At 38.0% G+C, this 21601-nt stretch overlaps 1 protein-coding gene across 3 annotated transcripts in view; it reads left to right on the forward strand.

Moving 5' to 3' along the window:
* Nucleotides 1-21387, forward strand: part of LOC131044140 (uncharacterized) — a 59560-nt gene extending 38173 nt beyond the window's left edge. For all 3 annotated transcript variants that reach the window (XM_057977404.2, XM_057977411.2, XM_057977417.2), the window contains exons 3-7: nucleotides 17445-17711; nucleotides 18707-18911; nucleotides 19075-19364; nucleotides 19453-20421; nucleotides 20931-21387. In XM_057977404.2, the coding sequence (XP_057833387.1) occupies nucleotides 17445-17711; nucleotides 18707-18911; nucleotides 19075-19364; nucleotides 19453-20421; nucleotides 20931-20963 (1764 nt within the window). In that variant the 3' untranslated portion in view covers nucleotides 20964-21387. The remainder of the gene's footprint in view (nucleotides 1-17444; nucleotides 17712-18706; nucleotides 18912-19074; nucleotides 19365-19452; nucleotides 20422-20930) is intronic.
* The last annotated feature ends 214 nt before the right edge of the window (nucleotides 21388-21601 follow it).

A 21601-nucleotide genomic window follows, 5' to 3' on the forward strand; every position in this document is an offset into this window, starting at 1 on the left:
CATTATCCTGTTCAACAAGACAATCATATCTCCAATATCCTCTTTGAAATACGCTCTTACCCAGCTCTTCCTCTGTAGTTTGGAGGCACCCTTTCTTGGCTTGTCCAGCTAGGAATGATTGACGATGGCATCGTACTCCTCCAAATGATCTTGATACATTCGATCAGCCTCATCCTTGGTCACATATATAGCATTATGATATTCTGTAATTCTGAAAGCTTCCCTTATGGCCTCATCGCTGATGTTTGCCAACACTCTTCCATTTGGTGCGACAATATCCCTACTGACAGGGTTGTAGTGCCTAGCGCACTCAACTACCAACTCTGTGCATTGCATGGTAAGGGGAAAGCCGACAGCATGCACGATACCACTCTTAATCATCTTTCGCGCGGTCACGGTAGGCTCAAGGTTATCTAAGCAGAACATCCGCTTCTTGAACTCCCTCAAATTGATATGCCCAAGGTTGGTATCGCTGATATTCTTCCATTTGAGTTCATTTTTGATTTAGGAGCAACATCCTTGTCTACTTGGAACTTCATCGTGCCTGAAATTTGCGAATAAACATGAAGCTTAAGTTAGAAATCAGAACTTAGATTAAAAATTCGAGGTTTGCGAATGGCTAAGTGTTTGGAGCTTTTACTTCACTTTCATACTTAGTCATGAAAATGGAATTTTCACATGTAAACTCACCACTCTAGGGACATTTATGATTGCAATCCAAAAACTAGGTTTTATAACTTTGAAAACCCTCATCCCATTTAGTCCAAAAATGATCTTTCTTACTGAAAATTTGGATAAATCTACAAAAATCACCTCCATCAAATCTGGAAAACTCAGAAAATGTAATAAATCTGTATTTAAAACCAACTTCACCTTCGAATGAATGAGAATAAGGCGAGAAGATAGAAGGAATTTCAAGAAAACTCAGAAGTTTTGACTAATCTGCCTTCTATCAGCTGGTTCAACTCCAAATATCTGCAGATACTTGATAAGAATGAGGTTGATAAATTAAAATTCCTTGAAACGTTCGCTCAACCTGCAAGAGATCACCTTGCAACACCTCCAATCTTCAAAATCTTCTTTGAAATAACCCTTAATCTGCAAAATAACTCTCAATATTTCTCTTAACTTGCTGAGAAAGTTCGAACTTTTGTGTGAGAATGAAGAAGTGAAGAATGTATTTGTAATGAAGTTCAAATCTGCAATTAGAAACATGCAGATCTTTTCCAATTCATGTTTCTAATTCATCCTCAGTCCATTGTATCCACAAAGAAAGTTTCCATTTTATACTTTAGTTGGCTTGTCATCTCTTTAAGTTCGAAAATCTTCTTCTTGTGCCAGTTTCTAAATTGATTTTAGTCTATACATCTAAACTTGATCTTTCAAATATCCTCCTAGAAACTTTCTAATTTGGGATTCAGTTCAAATTCCATGAAGATTTGGATGACATCACCAAGGAATATTCCCTATTCTCAATACTTAGCAAGTATTGGCTTCACCTTTGACTTGGGCGGACTTTTGAAGCATCTTTATGAGGGCGGACTTTTCTTCTAACTCCAAGGCAGACTTTGAAGACTTCACCAAGGAGGGTGGACTTTTGAGTGACTACCTCCAAGACTAGGGCGGACTTTTGGAAGACCACCACTTGGACTTTGAGAACTTCATCATCATGCTTGCTATCTCCTCACCCTAAGGCGGACTTTCTTGCCTTGAACACCTTTTACTTCATCCATAGGGCGGACTTTTGAAGGGTTGGCAACTTGCTTGGAGGGCGGACTTTTGAGCTAACTTCATGGCGGACTTTAACTTATTTATGATCATAGGCGGAGTTACCTTCATCATCATGCTTGGGCGGAGTTTTGAATGACTACCTCCAAAGCGGACTTTGAAGACTTCACCAAGGGCAGAGTTTTAGAGATCACCAAGGCGGACTTTTAGACTACACCAAGGGTGGAGTTTTAGAGATCACCAAGGCGGACTTTTAGACTACCTTCAATGCTAGGGTGGACTTTTGAGAGACCACCACTTGAGCGGACTTTTGATCTCTCTCCATAGGGCGGAGTTTAGACACATGCTTCAAGGGCGGACTTTCATAGACATTCGTTCATCATCATTCCATAGGGCGGAGTTTTGAGTGATTACCACCATGGCGGACTTTTGAGTGGCTACCTGCAAGGCGGACTTTGAAGACTTCACCAAGGGCGGACTTTTGATCACCTGCCATAACACTCACCATCAATCATTAGCCAGACTTAGAAAATATTTGGAAAAAACTTCAAAATTCCACAATTTCTTCAATTTTAACCAAATTAACTTGAAATTTGAAATCCATACTCAGGCAAACCATTTGAAGTGTCATGACCCCTAAAATGTAGGAACTTAGCTTTTTAGGTCAAAACTCAGAAATTCTTGATCGTGATCGAAGTAGGTCAGTGGTATCAGTGCAAACCCTAGGTCCCCACTCTGAAAAAGCAAAAAGAAGGCATCCATAAAAAATAGGAAAAACTTTCTAAAAATAGCCATACAAGGGGTCGGGCTAAAAATGCCAAAAACGAAACTTCCTAAAAAATAGGAAAAAGCAAAAAAAAAACTTTCTAAAAATAGAAAGTTCAAATTCGTTCAAATCAACTGCGTTCTTCGTCCTTTGGCCTTTCTAGGCACTTTGACGGTATCTGAACTCTATTATCACCTGGCTTGCAAAAACTGACTTTCAATCTTTTAGACTCAAACCATTCAAAACTTGACAAAAGCGAGCAGAACTTGAAGCGGAAAGCCACGGGCACTAACAAAAACCCTAGAAAGCAGGAACGGAGAGGGTCCCCATTTGCAATGGGGCGATGTGTGGAAAAGGTCACAACAAGTAGCAGGGAAACTCAATGAGGCAGCCTATAGACATATTTGGTGGACCCCATGTTGTGTGCATGCGCATGCCATGAACAATGCACTCAAGGACATGGGGAAGATTGACTGGATTAGAGGAGTGGTCAGTGATGCGAGAGATGGGCGGATGTTTATCTGCAACCACCACACTTCACATGCACTCTTGAGGACCTTCATGAAGGAGTTCTTGAAACCAATTGAGACCAAATATGTATCCTATTTCATTCTCTTGGAGAGAATGATTGATTTGCAAGAGGCTTTGCAACTCATGGTTATGACTACAGAGTGGAATAGGTGGGTTGAGGCCAAGACAGAGCAGGGGAGAAGGGTGAAGGAGATAGTGAAGAGTGATGTGTTTTGGACTGATGTGAAATACATTTTCTCCATCATTTCTCCAGTATTCTAGGTCATCAGATATGAGGATGGAGATGCACCTAACCTTGGAGAGGTGTATGAGTGCATCGACTTTAGGCTTGAGCAGATGAGGGCTGCTGTACGAGTGAAGGACCCCACTCTAGCATTCTACAATGAGCACATCTGGTCAATCATTTAGCGCAGATGGGACAAGCTGAACACTCCTTTGCATATGGCTGCCTATGCCTTGAACCCTAAGTGGTAAAAGGCTAGACCAGGTAGAGTGACACCGATTCAGGATGATGAGGTGAAGGTGGGGTTCTTTAGGTGCATAGAGAAGATGTATGATTCTAGAGATGCCGACATAATTCGCACTGAGTGGGGAAAATTTGCCACTCTTAGAGGCTATTCAGATGTGGCAAAGATGGATATAGAAACTATGGCACAAGAGGACCCAATTTTGTGGTGGAATTGTCATGGCCCGAAATCTTTGATCACCACTCCAGCTATCCGTATGCTATCCCAGGTTTCCAGTTCTTCAGCTGCTGAGAGGAACTGGTCTACATATAGCTTCATCCAGTCTCTTAAGAGGAACAAACTTACCTCTAAGAGAGCAGAGAAGCTTGTGGCTGTACATAGTGCTTTGCATCTCATGGACCACAAGACATTTGTGTACAAGGAGAGTCTAGCGGCACGATGGGATGTAGAGCCAGAGGAGTCATCACAGATTGATGAGGATGATCTATTGTGACCTTTTTCACACATTGCCCCATTGCAAATGGGGACCCTCCTTTTTCCTGCTTTCTAGGGTTTTTGTTAGAGCCTGGTGACCTTCCTACATCAATATTGCTAAGTTTGTTAGTTTTGAATGGCTTGGGTTTTGAACATTATGAGTCAGTGTGTGCAAGCCATGGTTAGAACAGAGTCTAGACGTCGTCATTGTGTCTAGAAAGCCCAAAGGACGAAGATCGCAATTGATTTGAGCTAATTTGAACAACTTTCTATTTTTGGAAAGTTTTGCTTTTCTTGCTTTTTCCTATTTTTTAGGAAGTTTCTTATTTGGCATTTTTGAGCGCGATCCTTGAAGTGGCTATTTTTAGAAAGTTTTCCATTTTTTAGGGAACTTTTCTTTTTCTATTTTCGGAAAGTAGATCTAGGGTTTGCATTGTTTGCACTGAAATACATTGAAATGATTGACAAATTCCTCCTAAAATCTAATAAGTTTCAACCCAAAAAGCTAAGTTCCTAAATTTTAGGGATCTTGAGGAATTTGATGGATAAATGGGAGGTGGTTTTCAAATTTCAAGATGACTTGACAAAAATTGCACAAGTTATGGAAATTTCAAGTTTTGATCATGTGGTCCCAAAAATTCACAAAGTCTGCCCTCCTTGGTTCTTGATTTTGGTGAAATCCGCCTTGAAAATGAAGCAATCGGTTATGAAGTTCTTGAAGTCCGCCCTTGTCTTGGTTCCTGAAGTTGGCAAAGTCCGCCATGAGTTGGTGCATAACCTTCACAAAGTCCACCCTATCAAGAGTTGAGTGCACAAACATGATGAAGTCCACCCTTGTCTAAGAGAAAGGTGCCTAAAATGATCCAACTCTACCCTCACCATGGTGCAAGGAAGTGATAAAGTCCGCCCAAGGTGATAAGTCATGGCGCATAAATCTCATGAACTCCGCCCTTAGTTGATGATATGGTGCACAAGAATGATGAACTCCACCCTTACCTTGGTACACAAGATTCTTGAAGTCCGCTTATCCTTGGTTGCTCATGATCACAAAGTCCGCCCAAGGACATGAAGATGGTTCCTAAGTCAAGGCAAGTCCACCTAGAAAACAAGCAATGTGGCATGAAGCTGATGAAGTCTGCTTTCCATGGTTCCTAAGGTTCACCAAGTCCGCCCTTGATTGAGTGTAAGGTGCATGAAGTTAAGAAAGTTCGCCCAAGGTAATAAGTGAAGTGCCAAGAATCAGATCAAAAAGTAAAACACATGGTGCCTAAGTGTGGAGAAGTCCGCCCTACATCAGCATACACTTGGTGCATAACATCAACAAAGTCCGCCCTACCTTGCAACCAGCAGTTCCTAAATTTGATGAAGTCCGCCCCATGATGGAGAAAGAAACTCACAAAGTCAGCCATGTGCAAGGAGAAGAGGGAGAGAAGCAATTCAAGTCTGCCTTGAAGTGTGTGGAGACAACAACATTTTGCAAAGGGAAACAAAATAGACAAAGTCTGCCCTCAAAGAAACATGCTAAATTTGGAGTAAAAGAATATTCCCTCATACTGTCAGCAAAGATCTTGATCAAGTTTGAACTAAGGCAAATTTAGAAAGTTTTTGAAGTGGGAAAATTGAAGATTAAGTTCGAATCATGGACTGAAATCCAAAACAGAAACTTTCATTTTAGAAAGCAGAACTTTCTTAAGTGATTCAAATTGAGCTCATTAAGTGAATGTCCAAGTTCGATGTATGAAGGACAAATTAGAAACAAATTTTAGAAGATCTTCTGTGTTTCTAAATGAAGAATTCGAACTCCAATACAAATACAATTCATTCTTTCATTTTCTCACATGAAGTTCGAATTTTGGATAGCAAGTGGAGAGAGTTTCTTAGAGGTTTTATGCAGGCGAAGGACATTTTGAGAGAATTTTTAAGAGTTTTGCAGGTTGAAAGAAGATTTCAAGAGAATTTCAAGTATAAGTCTGAGTTTTCAACCATTTTCCACGAGTTTGCACACAGATTTTGGAAGAACCTTGATTGATTGGAGGGCAAATTCATTAATTTTCTGAGTTAAACTTCTGATTTTACCTCCTTGGCAGCTTCTTTTCCCTTCTTCCTCATTCTTCCAAAGGTGAAAATGGATTCTATGGGCAGAGTATTGGGTTCTCAACCTGGTTTTTCTTCAAAGTTTTCAAGGAGAAAGATTGAATCCAACAGATTTTCCTTCTTTTCTTTCTCATTTTCTGCCTTGTGAACAAGTCAGTATGATCTCAATCAAGTTGTCTTGGACTTAGTTCTGATTCTCGATTGATATCAGACATGCAGCTCCCCGAGTTAGGTTATTTTCAGGAGTTTCTCTTGAGATTTCCAGAATATCCAAGTGTCGAGAAACCCCATTTTAAGGCTAAGTATTGGAGAAAGAGTGAAAATCATGATATACTTAGCCACCAAATTTGAAATTCACGCTCAAAATGAGGATTCTAACTTAATTTCTTTTGGTTTTGCAGGTTTTGGATGAGAGCTAAGGTGGGATCGTCGCAGAAACACAAATGGAGTTTCAAGCCAAATTCAGAATTAAAGACAAGTCTACAAGCAAGGTTCGTCCGAGCATAAAGATGGCCAAAATTTGGCTAAGTATGGGAAGAGCTATTATGACGAAGGCCTAGAGGAATTCTTCTCCAAATTCAAGGCACTTGAAAGAATCTCAAGGCACCAAGAAAGAAACGTCCTCAGACTTGATGAGAAGAATTTTAGAGTTGTTGGGAAATTTCATTCATAATCCCAAACCTATTGGAGCAATCAGGACAACTTCTTGAAGGATTTCATCTCCGGAAGAAATTAAATACAAGCTCCCAATTAGAATCAGATGGTGACAGGAAGAAACAAATTTCCATACTTAGACAATTTCTTTACACAAATTGGAGAATTCAAGGAAGATATCCAACACGCTGAGGTGGCGCCTCGTCATCTTCCAACCAATCAGATTGTTCTAAGTCAGCATGTTCAGGTTCAATGAACCTGACTTATCCACAAAAGCTTCTAGAGGGCACACTTCACAATGCAACGACCTTCTATTTTTATTGTTGGTTCATATTTAGCAAGAAGGACAAGTGTCCCCAAATGTAATTTTCTCACTGGTTGAAGGGTAGTTAGTTGTAACAAACCCTAATTTGGGTTTTGAGCTTTTAATCTGAGCCCTTGATCATTGTTCGATCTCGGCTGTTCATAATTTCTGGACTACTATATAAGGTTGCCTCCTCTCATTTGGAGAGTGTGGTGAGGTTTTTGAAACATTGTCGCGAGAAGGTCATTTCCAGATAATATATTACTTGTGTGCTTTCTCTTAAGGCTTTGTAATCTCTATTATTTGAATGATTGGTGAGGTTTTCAATTTCTTCAACACAATAGTTTAGAATTTATTTTATGTAGTTAGATGAATGAAAGATCTGATAAGTATTGGTTTATGGTGTATCTCCGCTCATACTTTTGGTGAATGGATGCTTTTCATTCACTGTGCAAAGTTAGTCTGAGCTTTCCTTTGTGCATGTTTAACTTCCAAATCATAAGCACATCCTTTGAAGATTGCACCCACTTTGTGTAGTTGTCATGAATGAGGCAAAGCAAAGTGTGGTTTATTGAGGTCATCGAATCAATACCGTTTCTGGAATTCCTAGGAATAGATTAGAACTTCTAAACCCTTGTCTCCTTTTTCAGTTTTTCCATGATCCAAGTCCCAAATGATAGAGCTTCATTGTCTAAGCCTTCATTGTGAATTGAACAATCCAAATGTAAGTCCCTTTGTGTATTACCAGCAAATCACAACGCCCATTGAGCTTATCCACACATCAAGACCTGACAAAAGAAACCTTGGAATCGCCATATGATCTTCTTTGCAATCTTAGCATACGCGGTGATTTTTCAAGAGAGGATAAATTATCTTTGGGTACTTTATTCTAATGTTCGGTATACGATAAAACGTACACCAACATGATCCTACCACTTCAGATGCAGGATTGGTTGGTGTGAGCTTGAGGGGATATTGATCGTGGAGAGTCCAGCGGTTCTAGTGATGAGGAGTTTGCACTTGCAGATGATTAGAGGCCTCCCTTCACTACATTTTGAGTTTTGTCATTTTGTCATTTTGTCTTTTGTAATGCTATTGATATTTGTTACTCATTGTAATGATGTATCATGTAATCATCTTTATAGACTTTGTGATATCTCATATCAGATATTCATATTTTCGATATAATAGAAATCTCCAATGACAATTTCATTTGCCAAATTTTACTTAGCAATTAGCATTCAATAAATCTTTGTATTTAGATTTAGTATTTCAAATTTTTCTATTTAGTATTTTACTTATTTCCTATAGTTTCATTTGAAATGTAATTCTTATACTGTTATACATCTTTTCACAACTAGATTTTCAAGTACTATAAGTATATGTATAACTATATCAGCACCACCACCCCGCCACCCCCTGCCGCCGTCACCCCGCTGTCCCCCTGCCATCCCCAAACTTAGGCCCTTTGTCCCCCCGTCCCTGAAACCCATCCCTTTGTCCCCCCATCTCCCCGTCCCCAACGGTCGTGGAACACTAATTAATATACTCCAGGATGAATCTTCTGTTAGAGTTATTCAAAGGAAAAGACAATATTTGCTTGAAGGATTCATCTCCACCTTAGCATGGCAATAATATTGTTTTGGAAGTTTATTGCTGTGTTTTAATATTGGCGTCACATGTATTCGGGTCAGTATTGCATGAGTCTCTTCTTAAAGCCTGTCGTCCATTACTCCATGGTAATACTAACTATCAAAGACTTGACTTTGTGGTTATTATCTATTATCTTTGTCATGTTGCGAGTCCTTTCTTACTCCAGACGTGAACCATAATCATTGGTGTGAGGTAGCTCATGAACATTGCAGGTCAACTTTATTATCGGGCTGTGAAGGTATGTCTGTATTGTTAATAAACTACTATTCTTGCATTGAAGACCACTGAAGTGCAATTAAGGAGTTTCTGAGTCCCTTATTGAACTGGGGTGTTATTGGTTTGATTCATTGATTTGTTGCCGGTTATTGAAGTTGGGTGAACTTACGATTGCTGTGTAAGGTTATTATTTGGAAATTCTGGGGACTCTATATGAATCAGTTTTAACTGGATATTTGCAGAGAAAGGCCAGCAGTTGTATCTCTATTCTTCCCTTTTATCTAGTGAGTTGGGAGATATTCTTGTAGCTATGCAAACATAAGTAGCTTTTGATTAGCAGAAATCTGTTATATGATTTTAGCTTATTGTCTGAGGAGCCATTGGACTGTAGTTTATTACATGCATTGATTAGCGATGAATATGTTGAGTTTTTATATGTCATTTACTCTGCAGTTCCACTAAGAAATGCAACTATATAAACCTGCAACAAAGGAAACTTAGCAGTTTCAGCTGTCTGAAAACTGTTTGACAAAATGAGCAAAGGAAATATTGAGAAATTGGATCTGGAGTAGGATAGGGTTTTTACAGAGCTCTTTAGTATGAGTATATGTGATGTTTGTATGAGATGATCATTGTGTATTTATGATGTATGCATGAGTTGTTCACTATGTGTGCATGTGATGTATATATGAGTTGGTTTCTTTTTGGTTTTGTATTTATATTTTGATGTTGACAATGCTTAATTAATGGTTATGATCGCTATAAAGAGGATATGAATCTCATCGCAATTGTGAAGATGAATTCTCTCTATTATTGGTGTGTAAACTATGGAGCCTCTAATTGGCGATATACAAGTAGGACCATTTTGAATGAACCTTCAAGTTATAAGTATGGGTCCAAGGATTCGTCATGATATAGAGAGGTTACCCTATTTAGTGCAAGGATGTGAGTCTATGACATAGAGTTGTTGCCATTTCCTTATATGGTAGGGTTATGTATTTAACACTTCTAACTTGGAATAAATTATTAAGTTATAGATATACTAGGTGTTGCAAGGTAAAGTGGAAAATCCAATAAGTTTTTTGGTTAATTAAGATTGTATTAATATTTAAGAAAATGATAGTTAAAAAAAGTAGTAACCAAGGATGGTTATTACATGTTCTTGAGAAGTTTTGCAATTTTTGAGGTTGTTGCATAGAGTGTTGTATAGAGGCTTGTGCTCTTTCTTGAGTTTGACAATGCACATTTTCTTTTATTGCTAAATTTATATTTGCTTGTGCATTGTGTTCAATACTATTGAAGGGCCATGGGATTGAGTTGTCTAATGGATCACTAGAAATTGGGTGGTGTGGAGCAAAGAGCAATGTCAAATTGCCTTTGGCATTGCACTAGTTAGAGAATTGTTCAAACCCCCTCTTCTTGCATCACAGATGATGTACCAAGCTAATCTTTTGTGGCATCATATTGACTTGAAGGTGTAATGTCCCCTTCTCAATGATGTGCTTTCAGTGGTCCATTGGCCTATCTCAGGGACCCGTAGGCTATGTGGAATGAAGAATTAGGGTTTCAAACATTGGTGCAACATGAACTTACTATCTTTAGTAAGTTACGGGTTGACTGTTTGGATGGTGCTATCTTACTGAGTTTTCCATGTTCTGTCATTGGATGTGAAGATTATGTTTTTCGGAGCTATATTGCTTGACTTACTATTTTTAGTAAGTATCAGTTCAAGTGGTTCTATTTATAGCAGGGTAGTTCAGGGATTCAGTTCAGTCCAGTGGATGGTTCGACACTTCAGTCCTCAATTCATTTGGGTTTTGAGCAGTATTTGGCTTGCAGGATGATTTATTAAATATTAACACTGCATTCTAAGGTTAATATTTAATTATATTATTTTGGACGACTTTGGGAAATAGAAGTTTATTTTATTCAAGTGATTATCAATTTTTCCTAAGTCAATGGCATAAGGGAAATCGAACTTATTTCATGAGCATCATTCTATGTTTTGTTTGCAAGTTGTTGTCCTAGGCAAAATTCGAACTTGCCTAAAGGAAGGGGATGCCATCCTTGAGGAGACTTATTTAATATTTTTTCAAATGTGTTTGGGCGCCCTTGGAGTGTAATGAAGTGGCATGTAATTTGGGTGTATTTGGCCGCATTTGCATTTAAATTTAGGGAGCAAAAAAAGTTATAAATAAGAGTCTTGGGCTCTCATTTGGATTATCAAAAGAATTTGCATTGTTATGTTGCCGAAATGGAGAGCAAAACTGAGCTTCGGAGTTGAGGCTTCCTAGCTAGCACAGTTTTATACTTGCAATATAGTACCTAGCTGGTGGGTGTGTTGAGAGTGGATTTTGGTGTGAAGATTTCCAGTTTTAGAGTTTTGGCGAGTTTTCTGTGTTGCTGGTTTGGAGTGGCTGAAGCGGATTTCTGTTCATAGATCTCTGCTTGAGTGTCCGTTTCTTTTGGGTAGAAGCTCATTGGAAGCGTACTGGAGAGGCGATCATTCCTCTGGAAGGGCATTGGATTTGGTGTTTATTGGATTTTTTGAGAGCAAATCAAAATTCTCAGCTGGCCATACCTTTCCTGGAGTGCCTCGGTTTGCGTGCCATTTGTGTGGTGATTTTGGTGCTGGTTTGAGCTCTTGGTTGGTTCGCCTTGGTCATAGCAGTTGTTTGCCCGAGTTCGTGAGCATTTTGGAGCTGATTTGAAAGAGTTGTGTGCATTGCTGTGTTGCTGGCCCATTTCTGGAGAGGCTGGTATTTTATATCAAAACTTGTTGTTTTATGTTTTAGCCTGAAATTAGTTTGTCTTTGATTGAATGTTTAAAGTACTTCATTGTAATCATCTTGTATCATTGGTTAGTAGTACTAACCTCTTATTAAAGTGCTCATTGTAATCCCCACTGCATAAGTGGAAGAGGCTGGCTGGGCCGCCTTAGTGTTTGTAATTTCTTTGTACTTCTGTCCTCCCACTGAATAAGTGGTGGAGTGGTATTGTCCTCCCGTTGAAATATGCGGTTGAGTAATAGTTTTTTTTATGCATAAGTCCTCCCGCTGCATAAGCGGTAGAGTGATTTGGTTCTGGTTATACTTTTGTTCCCTTGGTTGGTTTACCGCCAAGTTCTTGATCTTCATCCTATTGAAAAGTGGAAGGGGCTGGCTTCTCGCCCAGTATTGTACTTGCATTATAATTTCCAGCAGATCAGTGAGCTAACAAACCCTTTATCACCGTATGCTCTCACCTTCCCACATTGGGCTCTTGGTGATCAGAAAGTGGAAGGGTTACTTTCAGCAGTATTGAGGTTATATTTTCTAACCTTAACGGGTTTTTTGGTGTTTTTTTGTAATCCTTATTGCATTAAAACAAAAAAAAATTATCCGAGATATTATAGAAGGGCATTTATAATGCCTTGGCCATTTTTCCTCAATCTTGGACATCGTAGCCCATTTGCTTTAGCAACTTGGAATCTTTGCCTTTGGTATTTTTCTCAAATATACCAAATAGTTTGATGAGGAATCATAAGATAGGGAATCTTAGGTTCTTACCAATTCTCATCTATCACAGTCCAAGCATTGCATCTTGCACTTGATGGTGTTGGGTCACCAAGGACTTGTTCACTTGCTTTATATCTATTCTCACTTTCCGTGGAGTTATTCCTACTCCTTGGAAGCTAGCTCTTGCTACAGCATTTCGGTCACATCAATCACCTCAAATTTGACCATCAAATATAGGATCAACGAGATGAACATTTTGTGCCATAAGGTCTGTTGTCTCCTCCATGTTTGTCAATTATGATTTCAAAGATTTTCGTAGTGAGCATGGTATTCGACATTAGCTTAGAGTTACCTACACCCTCCTTAGAATGGTGCAGTTGAGAGAAAGAACATGACTTTATGGGAGATGGAAAATTGTATGATCTGGTTATAGAATATGGATTGCACCTTTTCAGCTGAAGCAACCAGTTGTTCCAATTACATTCAAAATTGCATGCCACATAAGGTAGTGTGAAATGTAGAGTCTTGAGGAGAGGCTTTGCCCCATGTCAAGCTAGATGTATCTTCATTCCAAGTATTTGGTAGTGAGGCTTAGGTATTTATTCTAGATGGCTAGTGAAATTCCATGGAAAGGAAAAGACAACAACTCATATTTGCTGGCTACTATGAGGATGTTAAGACTTACAAGTTATTTGATTTTGTTTCTAGAAATTTCTTGTTCAAGCGGAATGTCCAATTTGATGTGATCTTTCCTCCGATGGATTCTCCATCACCATCTTCTCCCTCATTACCTACTCCATCTCTTGAGGATGAATATGTTCTAGATCCACCACCTTTAGTTACATGGAATTTTCCTTGATGGGCTTGTATGAATCTTGAGCAGCTAGATTTGTGGTTAGCGATGCTTCAAATCTTGTACTTTCTCATAGATATGAGGTGCCAGTCTTTTGAGTCATGCCATTTTAGATGATCCTCAAAAGTTTTTAGATGCAATAGGTAATCCTAAGTGGGACACAACTATGGTAGAGGAGTATTCTTAGTTGATGAATAATCATACTTGGGATCTTGTACCTCTTCTTATTGGAAGAAAATTGGTTTGGTTCAAGTGGGTGTATTGCACCATATATGTAGTTGATAGTTCTATTGAAAGTACAAGCCTTGTCTTGTGGCTAAGGGGTTTTCATACATTGAAGGCATTGATTATTCTAAGATCTTTGCTTCTATTAACAATATGGATTCTATTCATCTTGTAATTTCACTTGCTGCATCATAGGATGGCCAATTTACCAAATGGATGTGGAAGGCATTTTTTGCATGGTGATCTTCAAGAGGAGAAACCTCTAGATATTGTGTAAGACTTCACTAGTTTGCATGCTTCGTCATTCATTATATGGTCTCAAACAAAAGTATTGGTCCAAATGGTAGCTCTAATACCACTTATGATATTTCTTGGAAATATATGTAAAAGTTAGATAAATAGTAGACCACTTTGTGGGGGTTACATAATTAGAAAATAATATATGAATTTAATATTAAAAGTTATGATGATATAGGAGAGAGTTCTCTTCCTTATTTATAGGGATAACTATATTGGGACACTCCCCTTTCATCCAAGTTAAAAGGAGTTAAGGTAGTAACTAAGACTTATGTGAAGGTTAAGCATGTCACAAGTGCTTATCCTTATTATACTTAGGAATATATAATATATAACTTATGAATATATGATATTAGGATTAAAACAGATATTAGGATCATAGCAAACAACCCCTGAGGATTGGTATGAGAAGATGGACTAATTATTGCTCTCTTTTGGTTTCACTGAATGCCATTTCGATCCCACAATTTACAGTTAGTGACAAGGAGATGATCCTCACTAGCTGGTGATTAAAGTTTTGCCAGGAAAGTTGTGTTTGGATGCCAAGTTATGAATTGAGGGTTTTTGCTGGTTGTGCTTGGGTTTATTGAAGGGTTTGAGCATTGGCATTGGTAGAATTGAGATTGAATCTCTATTTCAGTGTGGGTAATTGTTGGAGGTTTCTTGTGGGATTTAGATGCTAAGTTGTTTTGCTGGTTATTGTGGCATGAGCTTAATTCCGTTCAGATGGTTTTTAATGAGAAGCCAAAAAACTTATGTTGGTTGCCCAAGAAAGATAATGTTTGAGGGGAAAAAGTAGTAATATTGACACTAACTTGTACGTGAGCTCATCTCAGGCTGCATGGGCTCCCTGTATTGGTGAGATGTCTCTCTTATCGTGTATTTCCTTGCCGTTTAAAGAGTGAGTTGTTTCCATATCAAGGCGTGGAGGCTTCAGGTGTTGAATGAATAAATCAGTTCAAGGTGTGTGTCCTTGAAGGTGCCAGGCGTGGGTATTAATGTACAAATATTGATGGTTCATTTATGAGAGCATTATGAATATAAGAATGTTAGTAATGTCAACATTTCTTTGATTCTGCAAGAAACATTATCTTACTGCAATCTGAAGACCATAACCTCCTTGCTAGCAAACTGTTTGACAAAATATCCCAATTGGAAAGAGTGAAAGTTTGGAGTGAAATCCATAGGGGATATCACAAAGAAATTGATTCGTCATTGGAAGGTTGCCAAACATATTTTAAGACATATTTCGAGAACCTCACATTTTGGTATTCACTATACATTAGGAGACTCATTGGTTGTCAATGTCATTGAATCAATTTGGGCGGTGATGTTGATGATAGGAAGTCTACTTCTGGTTTTGTCTTTTGCTTTAGTTTCGGCCCCTTTGCATGGTCTTGCAAGAAGCAATTTTCTATTGCATTATCATCAACAGAGGCAAGAGTATTGAGTAACAATTTTGGCTAGCAAAAGAGGTTCTTTGGCTTTGACAGTTGTCGATCAAGTTCGGATTTCCTCCGAATAGTCCCACCATTCTTTGGTGTGACAATCAGAGTGTCATACACATTTCCCCTGTCCTAGTGAAGCATCAATGGTTGAAGCATATTAAGATCCATATGCACTTCATATGATAGCTCATGATGGTTTTCTCAACTTGGAGTATTTGCCTATAGAGGAGTAGGTTGTGGACATCTTCACTAAGCCTTTGGCATTGCCTTGTTATCTTTAGCTGTGATCTATGCTTGGGGTAAAGTAAGTTGTCCATTGAAGGTCTTCTTAAGTCTTCCTTCATTCACAGTTTTATGTTTGTTTCTCTTTTTTGGGGAGGAGTTTTTTGTCATAGGGTTTTCTCTTTTTCTTTATTTCTGAGAGATATGTTTTATACATGGGTACTTTATTAGGCCTAGTTTCTAGTATCCATATTTGCTTTCATGCTTTGTTTTGTAACTTCTTAACACTTGAGGAGGGGTGTTGGTGTGAACAAGATTCTTTATCAAGCTAGTTGCATGCGAGGACCTATTCACACCTTATCTCTTAAGCTTAGGTTTATTTCCTTTTTGTCTCATTTCATATGATTTAGACATAGGGTGTGATCTTAGAATGTCTTAGGGTTTATACTTGCCTATATAGCAACATCATCACATTGTATCATAGTCTGCTGTAATTCATTTGTTTAGTGGCAATATAGTAATCTGGCATTGCAGATCTCTTTGGTCATCTCTTTGGTCACATGTTTCTTATTTTTCTTAGAGATTCTCAAGTAGATCCAAACATTTTTGTCTCTCAACCAATCAATGTTTTTTTGAGTTCAATCCCACTTGTCTTCTCTCTACTTCAAAATCCTCACGAAACTCTCCTGATGCTGATCTCCATGTCTCTACTGCTACCACATATAATCCGCATACCAGTTTCCCTCCCATCTTTGTCCCTTACACTACAAGACCTAGTCCTTTATTAATTCTCACTCCACCCTTGGGTTCTTAGTTTTGTGTTCCATTTCCTTCAGAATTTGGAAATACTCACCCTGCTATCATTATACTCCCTTCATATCAGCTAAAGATTCTGGAACTCAAGAGGATGAATTACCAGTATGCCTCGCCCCTTAACAGACCATTGAGCCAATGCATAATTCCTGTCATCATTTCTCCAACGATGCTACCAATTTAGGGTCCTCTTTACCAGAGATCACTGAGATTGCACACCTCTGGTTCAATTGATGACAAAAATTGATAAAAGATTTAAGAAATTGGGGGATCAACTTGGGATTTATGGTGTTCTCATGCCTCTCGTAGGGAATTATATTCTGAAACTTAGTTCATCTGAAAAATGTTCTGGCTTTCCACCAGCACAGCATGTGAACAATTGAAAAACTACTGCTCGATGAGCCTCAATGAAGTTTCATACAAAATAACACCAAGGCAAGTGCCATCCCAGCTTGTGGTACAAAACATAAGGCAGCTCATGCAGGTGGCATTAATACCACCAGAGCTTAAGCTACAGACAGGTCCCCACTTATCACCTGAAGGCCCCAATTTTCCAGGTACAAATTTGTTCATTCCTGAAGTGCTACGTGCAAATTGGGAGGTGGCAGGATAACATTCTTGCTCTCAAGAAAATTCTAAGTAATTTCCCCTTGCAATATTGGATTGGTCGTATATAATACCTATTGGGTGTGAACTTTTGTCTGTTAACAAGATTGTTTACTAAATTACTGGAATGATACAATGAATATATAACCTTAGGTCCATTGCTTCATCATTGTGTTCTAAGCTTTAAGTTAGCACAGTGAGGTTGTTTGCCCCTCGTGATTTTGGGCCTCATTCTGCTGGCAGTTCTTGTAACTTGCACATACAATTAGTTCATGCTAGTTTAAACCTTTTCTAAAAGAAAATATGTAGTATGATTCACCTTCCCCATTAATATTGGACTTTATTCTAGTTAAAAAATTGTGGAAATAACCTTTCATTAAAAATATCCTGCAAAATTGAATGAAACTTTGGAGTTTATTATTGTGTCAAATGATGGCTTTGATTGTTGAGAGCCACCTTAGTATATTCAACAGTGAAAAGATCCATCATACAAGTAAAATGTATTATTAAGATTGTGCATTTTCCTCATTATATTTATAGAAACAATATTGTGTTATTCAAACTAACTGATCCAAACCATGCTGCTGCTTTTGAAGGTTGAGGCCGTTCTCCAGCCTTCTCTAAGTGCAGCTGAAGCAAGAGTTACATTGATGATGCAGCACTTTGTGGAATCTATTGAGTCACAACTCTTGTCAGCTCTTAAACAGGCATCGATGGATATTATTGAGCATTTAGGGAAAGAGGCTGCAATGAGAGTGATGGTTGCTGAAAGAAAGGCTGTACATTTTGAAAAGGAGTTGGTCAATACTAAGCAAGAGGCATTAAATATGCTTGTACAATTGAAGCGAAACATGGATGCTCAGGTACTGATTTTAGCTAGGAACTTTAGTGGAGAAACTTAAAAGTCATTTGGTTGATAGTTTACATTTTTTCAGATTTGGTTAGTTTGTTTTATAAAAAGTAAAGTTCTTATAGCCAGTTGCAAAACTACGCATAAGGTGAGTCATAATATGGTATAAGAAACTCCCTTTGATTGGATCTGAAATTATTCAATCTGAATATATGCGTTTCTGAAACATGCATTCTATTCCATAATTTGAAAATTTTCCTTAAATATTTGCAAGGTCAAGTTATTTTGGTATTATTCATTAAAACAACAGTGTTAATAATAGAATACAACTCAAAGGTAACTTTTGAGGGCATACAGCTTAGTGAGTGTTTCAATTTGGCTTGAGACTCTCCTTGTGTGAACAAAGGGAAATTTCACCTTCCCTTTTATATATTGTTTATTTTTTTGTTCTCCGTGGGTTCCAATCTCATGATCAAGCTTGGGAGTAATGAGAATCTTAGTGATCCACCTACAAAAGGAGTGGACCAATCACCAGACTTTTAACTAATATGGTTTGTATCATTGTAAATGCAGTCTAATATAGTATACATTTATTGATTATATTCCATGGATCATTAATGTAAGTATTGCCTCATACAATTTCTTAAATTATCTCCTTAGAATGTTCTGATGGTGGTTGTCATCGTAGTATCCACCAATCTGTGTGGATTAGTCTTACACAAGTTTAATAATTGTTGACTGGTCTGTGCAGACCACTCCGAACAATTAGACTCTTCCCAGTGTATTTCCTTTCAAATCTGGTCTTATAAGGTCTGCCCTGTGTGTGGACCTTGATTGGATTGGCATACATGAAATTTGTCCGATGCTAGCTTAATATTGTTTTATTTGAAAACAAGGCTTAACCGGTAAAGATTAGTGCCTTTGAGTTTGTTGATTGGCTAGTCTATATATGTTACATTCTCCAATCATAAAGCAAATATAAAGGCAGTAAGAATTGATTTATTTCAGATTATTGAAGCAGAAAGAGCTTGTCGGATTGAGAGGAGTCGAGCACAAGAAATGGAGGCAAAACTAATAGCAACACAAGATACAGTTAAGAAGCTGATGAATGAGTTGAAAGAAAAGGGAGAAGTATTAGAGCAGATGCAAAAAATGGCACAGCCATTGGATGAACACGTTGTTGTTCCTATGCATTTTCCGACAGAATATTCAAGTAAGATAAGCTATATGAATAGATTTAGGCCATCGGATTAGTTTTCTGAGGATTTTAATAGGAGCAGACAGTTCTCTTCTTTATCTGTTAGCAATGCCACTGATTCACATAACATAGTGTGGGGTGTTCTGTACTCCTTGTTTTGCCCATTCTGTTATGGCAGCAATGCAATGGACATCTTCAGCAAGGCAGTTTCCCAAGCAGAACACTACTGGTAAAGATTATCTGTCATCTGTAATCATGAAGAGCAAAGCAAACACAGTATCTGCAAATGGACTTCACCATGGAATATATGGAGACGCTATAAATGAACAAAATGGAGATGCATTGCCTGTGTTAGAAATAAATGAGAATAAAGAGTGCCTTTCCACTGAGAATGTTTTTTCATCATGCTCAATTGAGAAGGGGCATGTTGGAGGTGATGCAGGTCATCAAGGTCAAACTGTTATGCCTGTAAGTACTGTTAAAGCATGATATGTTCTATTTCAATGAAGGTTCCTTGTCCAAAAGTTGATATGTGAAAGTTAATGTGGATTTCCAGGATGTAAGTTCTTTTCAAAAAGAAGAGGCTCAGTGTTTTCTTCACCAAAGTACATTGGTTGTAACTTGTACTGGGCAATGTGGCTCATGTGATGGTGGTTTAGTCCACAGAGAGGGACAACCATCTCCATGTTCAGAGTCTGATGCTTCTCTAGGTACTGAAGACAAGCCAGTGGCAACCAAGAATAGTATTGTGAAAGTGAGAAATGAAGAGAAACAGCAAGATTTGGCTTCCTTTCCTGAAATATCAAATGCATCATTTTGTCCCCAAGCCAGAGAAACAAAGACTTGGGGATCTGAATCTTCTAAGGTTTCTGCTGGAGACAAGATATCCACATATTCTGGAATGGAGAACCCAGGCATGACATTTGAAGATGATTGTAGAACATCTACCAAGTTTGTCAATGATGTAATAAGTGTAATGTCTACATTGTGTAGTTCCCACGATGATTCATCTCTTGAAAATGGAGGCATAACATTAGAGACTGCAGATAATCAGGTTTCAGGTGAAGGTGGAGTTCTAATAGAGGCTGTTCACAGTAATGAGAAAACTCGACTATCAGCACACTTAGATATTGATAGACAAGAATGTGATAAAGCAATTGTAATTGGAATGCCTTCTGCAGCAGAAGATTCAAAATGCAGTCCTAGTTCGATGAAATATATCGAAGTAGGCCAGAGTTCAGAGATCAAAATAAGCACAAACATTCCTGACCAATGTGTCCATATCAGACCTACTAGATTTACATTCCAAAGGAAGCGTAGAAGGGAGAGTCCATTTCAGCAAAATGGAAAATTGCTTCAGGAAGAAAACAATCTCTGGAGGGAAACTAAACAACATGAATATATCCCTACTCTTTCTGGTAAGTTGCCTCAGAGACACAGAACTACTAATCTGATGTCACAAAAACCTAGCTCCGTGGCTGAGTCTTCTCGAGACAGCAGGCGATTAATGCAGGTTGCTCGACAGGTCTGATATTTTTATTTCTTTAGTCATTAATTCTATTTATAGAATTTTGTTCTGATTCCAGTAGTTATTCTTATTCAAAAGCAGTAGCTGATACAAATTTCTTCAGTCATTATTGCTGTTTATTGAATATTGCTCTGATTCCAGCTGTCATTCTTAATCAAAAGCAGTGACAAATTTCTTTAGTGGTTTTGCACAATTATATGCTGCCTATGTAAATTGGTGTGAACAATGTACAGATATATTGCATGCTAATTTCACTAGTATGATTAAAGACTCAAATTTATGCAAGTTAGCACCCTCACAGGTTGTTTTCTTTGTGTTTCTTTTTGTTTTCAGTTATTTGAAAATAAAAAAGGGTTCAGAATCGAGATACATATTGGAAATATATGTGATTCTGAGAATTATCCAGCACATTGATTCTGAGAATTATCCATCTCTAATTTTATAATATTTAATGAGAGTTCATGCATAACTTCATTCCAACAGTACTAACCCTTTTTGTAATACAGCTCATCTCACTGTCTGAGAAGAAAACGTGGTGATGACATGATTATTAAATGCCTCGAAGAATGTTAAAAGTACTTGGTAAACGCTAAAAGGAATCAGAACATTTTATTAACCACTACAAGTTTTCTGCTAATTTTGGAGTTTGTTCTGTAGACTGTAACTATGGCATATTGCATCTTATCCATTTCAATGGCCAGCTGAGCAGAGTTGCACATACAAGGGGCTTGATTAATCCAGCCAATCACTTTTTCATTTTGAAGAGTACACACATTTTGGGATGAAATCCTTGACGCAGTGTGGACTAAAAGATTTTTTTTGTCTATGTTAAAAAAGGTCTTGTTGGTTGGTTTTGGATAATAATTTGTCTCCGGGCAATTCTGATGTATCATTAGTAATTGTAAAACAGTGTTAATCTAGTTCATATCAACGATAATATTTTATAACAGAAAAGATTGTTTATGATATGAAAGTCTTTATGTAGTGAATTGCAGTTTCAGGGAGGCACATACATTTACCCATGCATCGAAAGTTCATTTCATCAGAAATTCAGATCACGTTGCCTGAAATACATATAGTTAATATTAAGCCAATCTAAAGAACGTGCATTTCATCTAAGGTAGTGTGAAGTATCTTATTATATTCTTGTACTGGGAAATGAATGTGAATAAGGTAC

This window comes from Cryptomeria japonica, chromosome 6 (genome assembly GCF_030272615.1).
Source record: "Cryptomeria japonica chromosome 6, Sugi_1.0, whole genome shotgun sequence".
Lineage (NCBI taxonomy): Eukaryota > Viridiplantae > Streptophyta > Pinopsida > Cupressales > Cupressaceae > Cryptomeria > Cryptomeria japonica.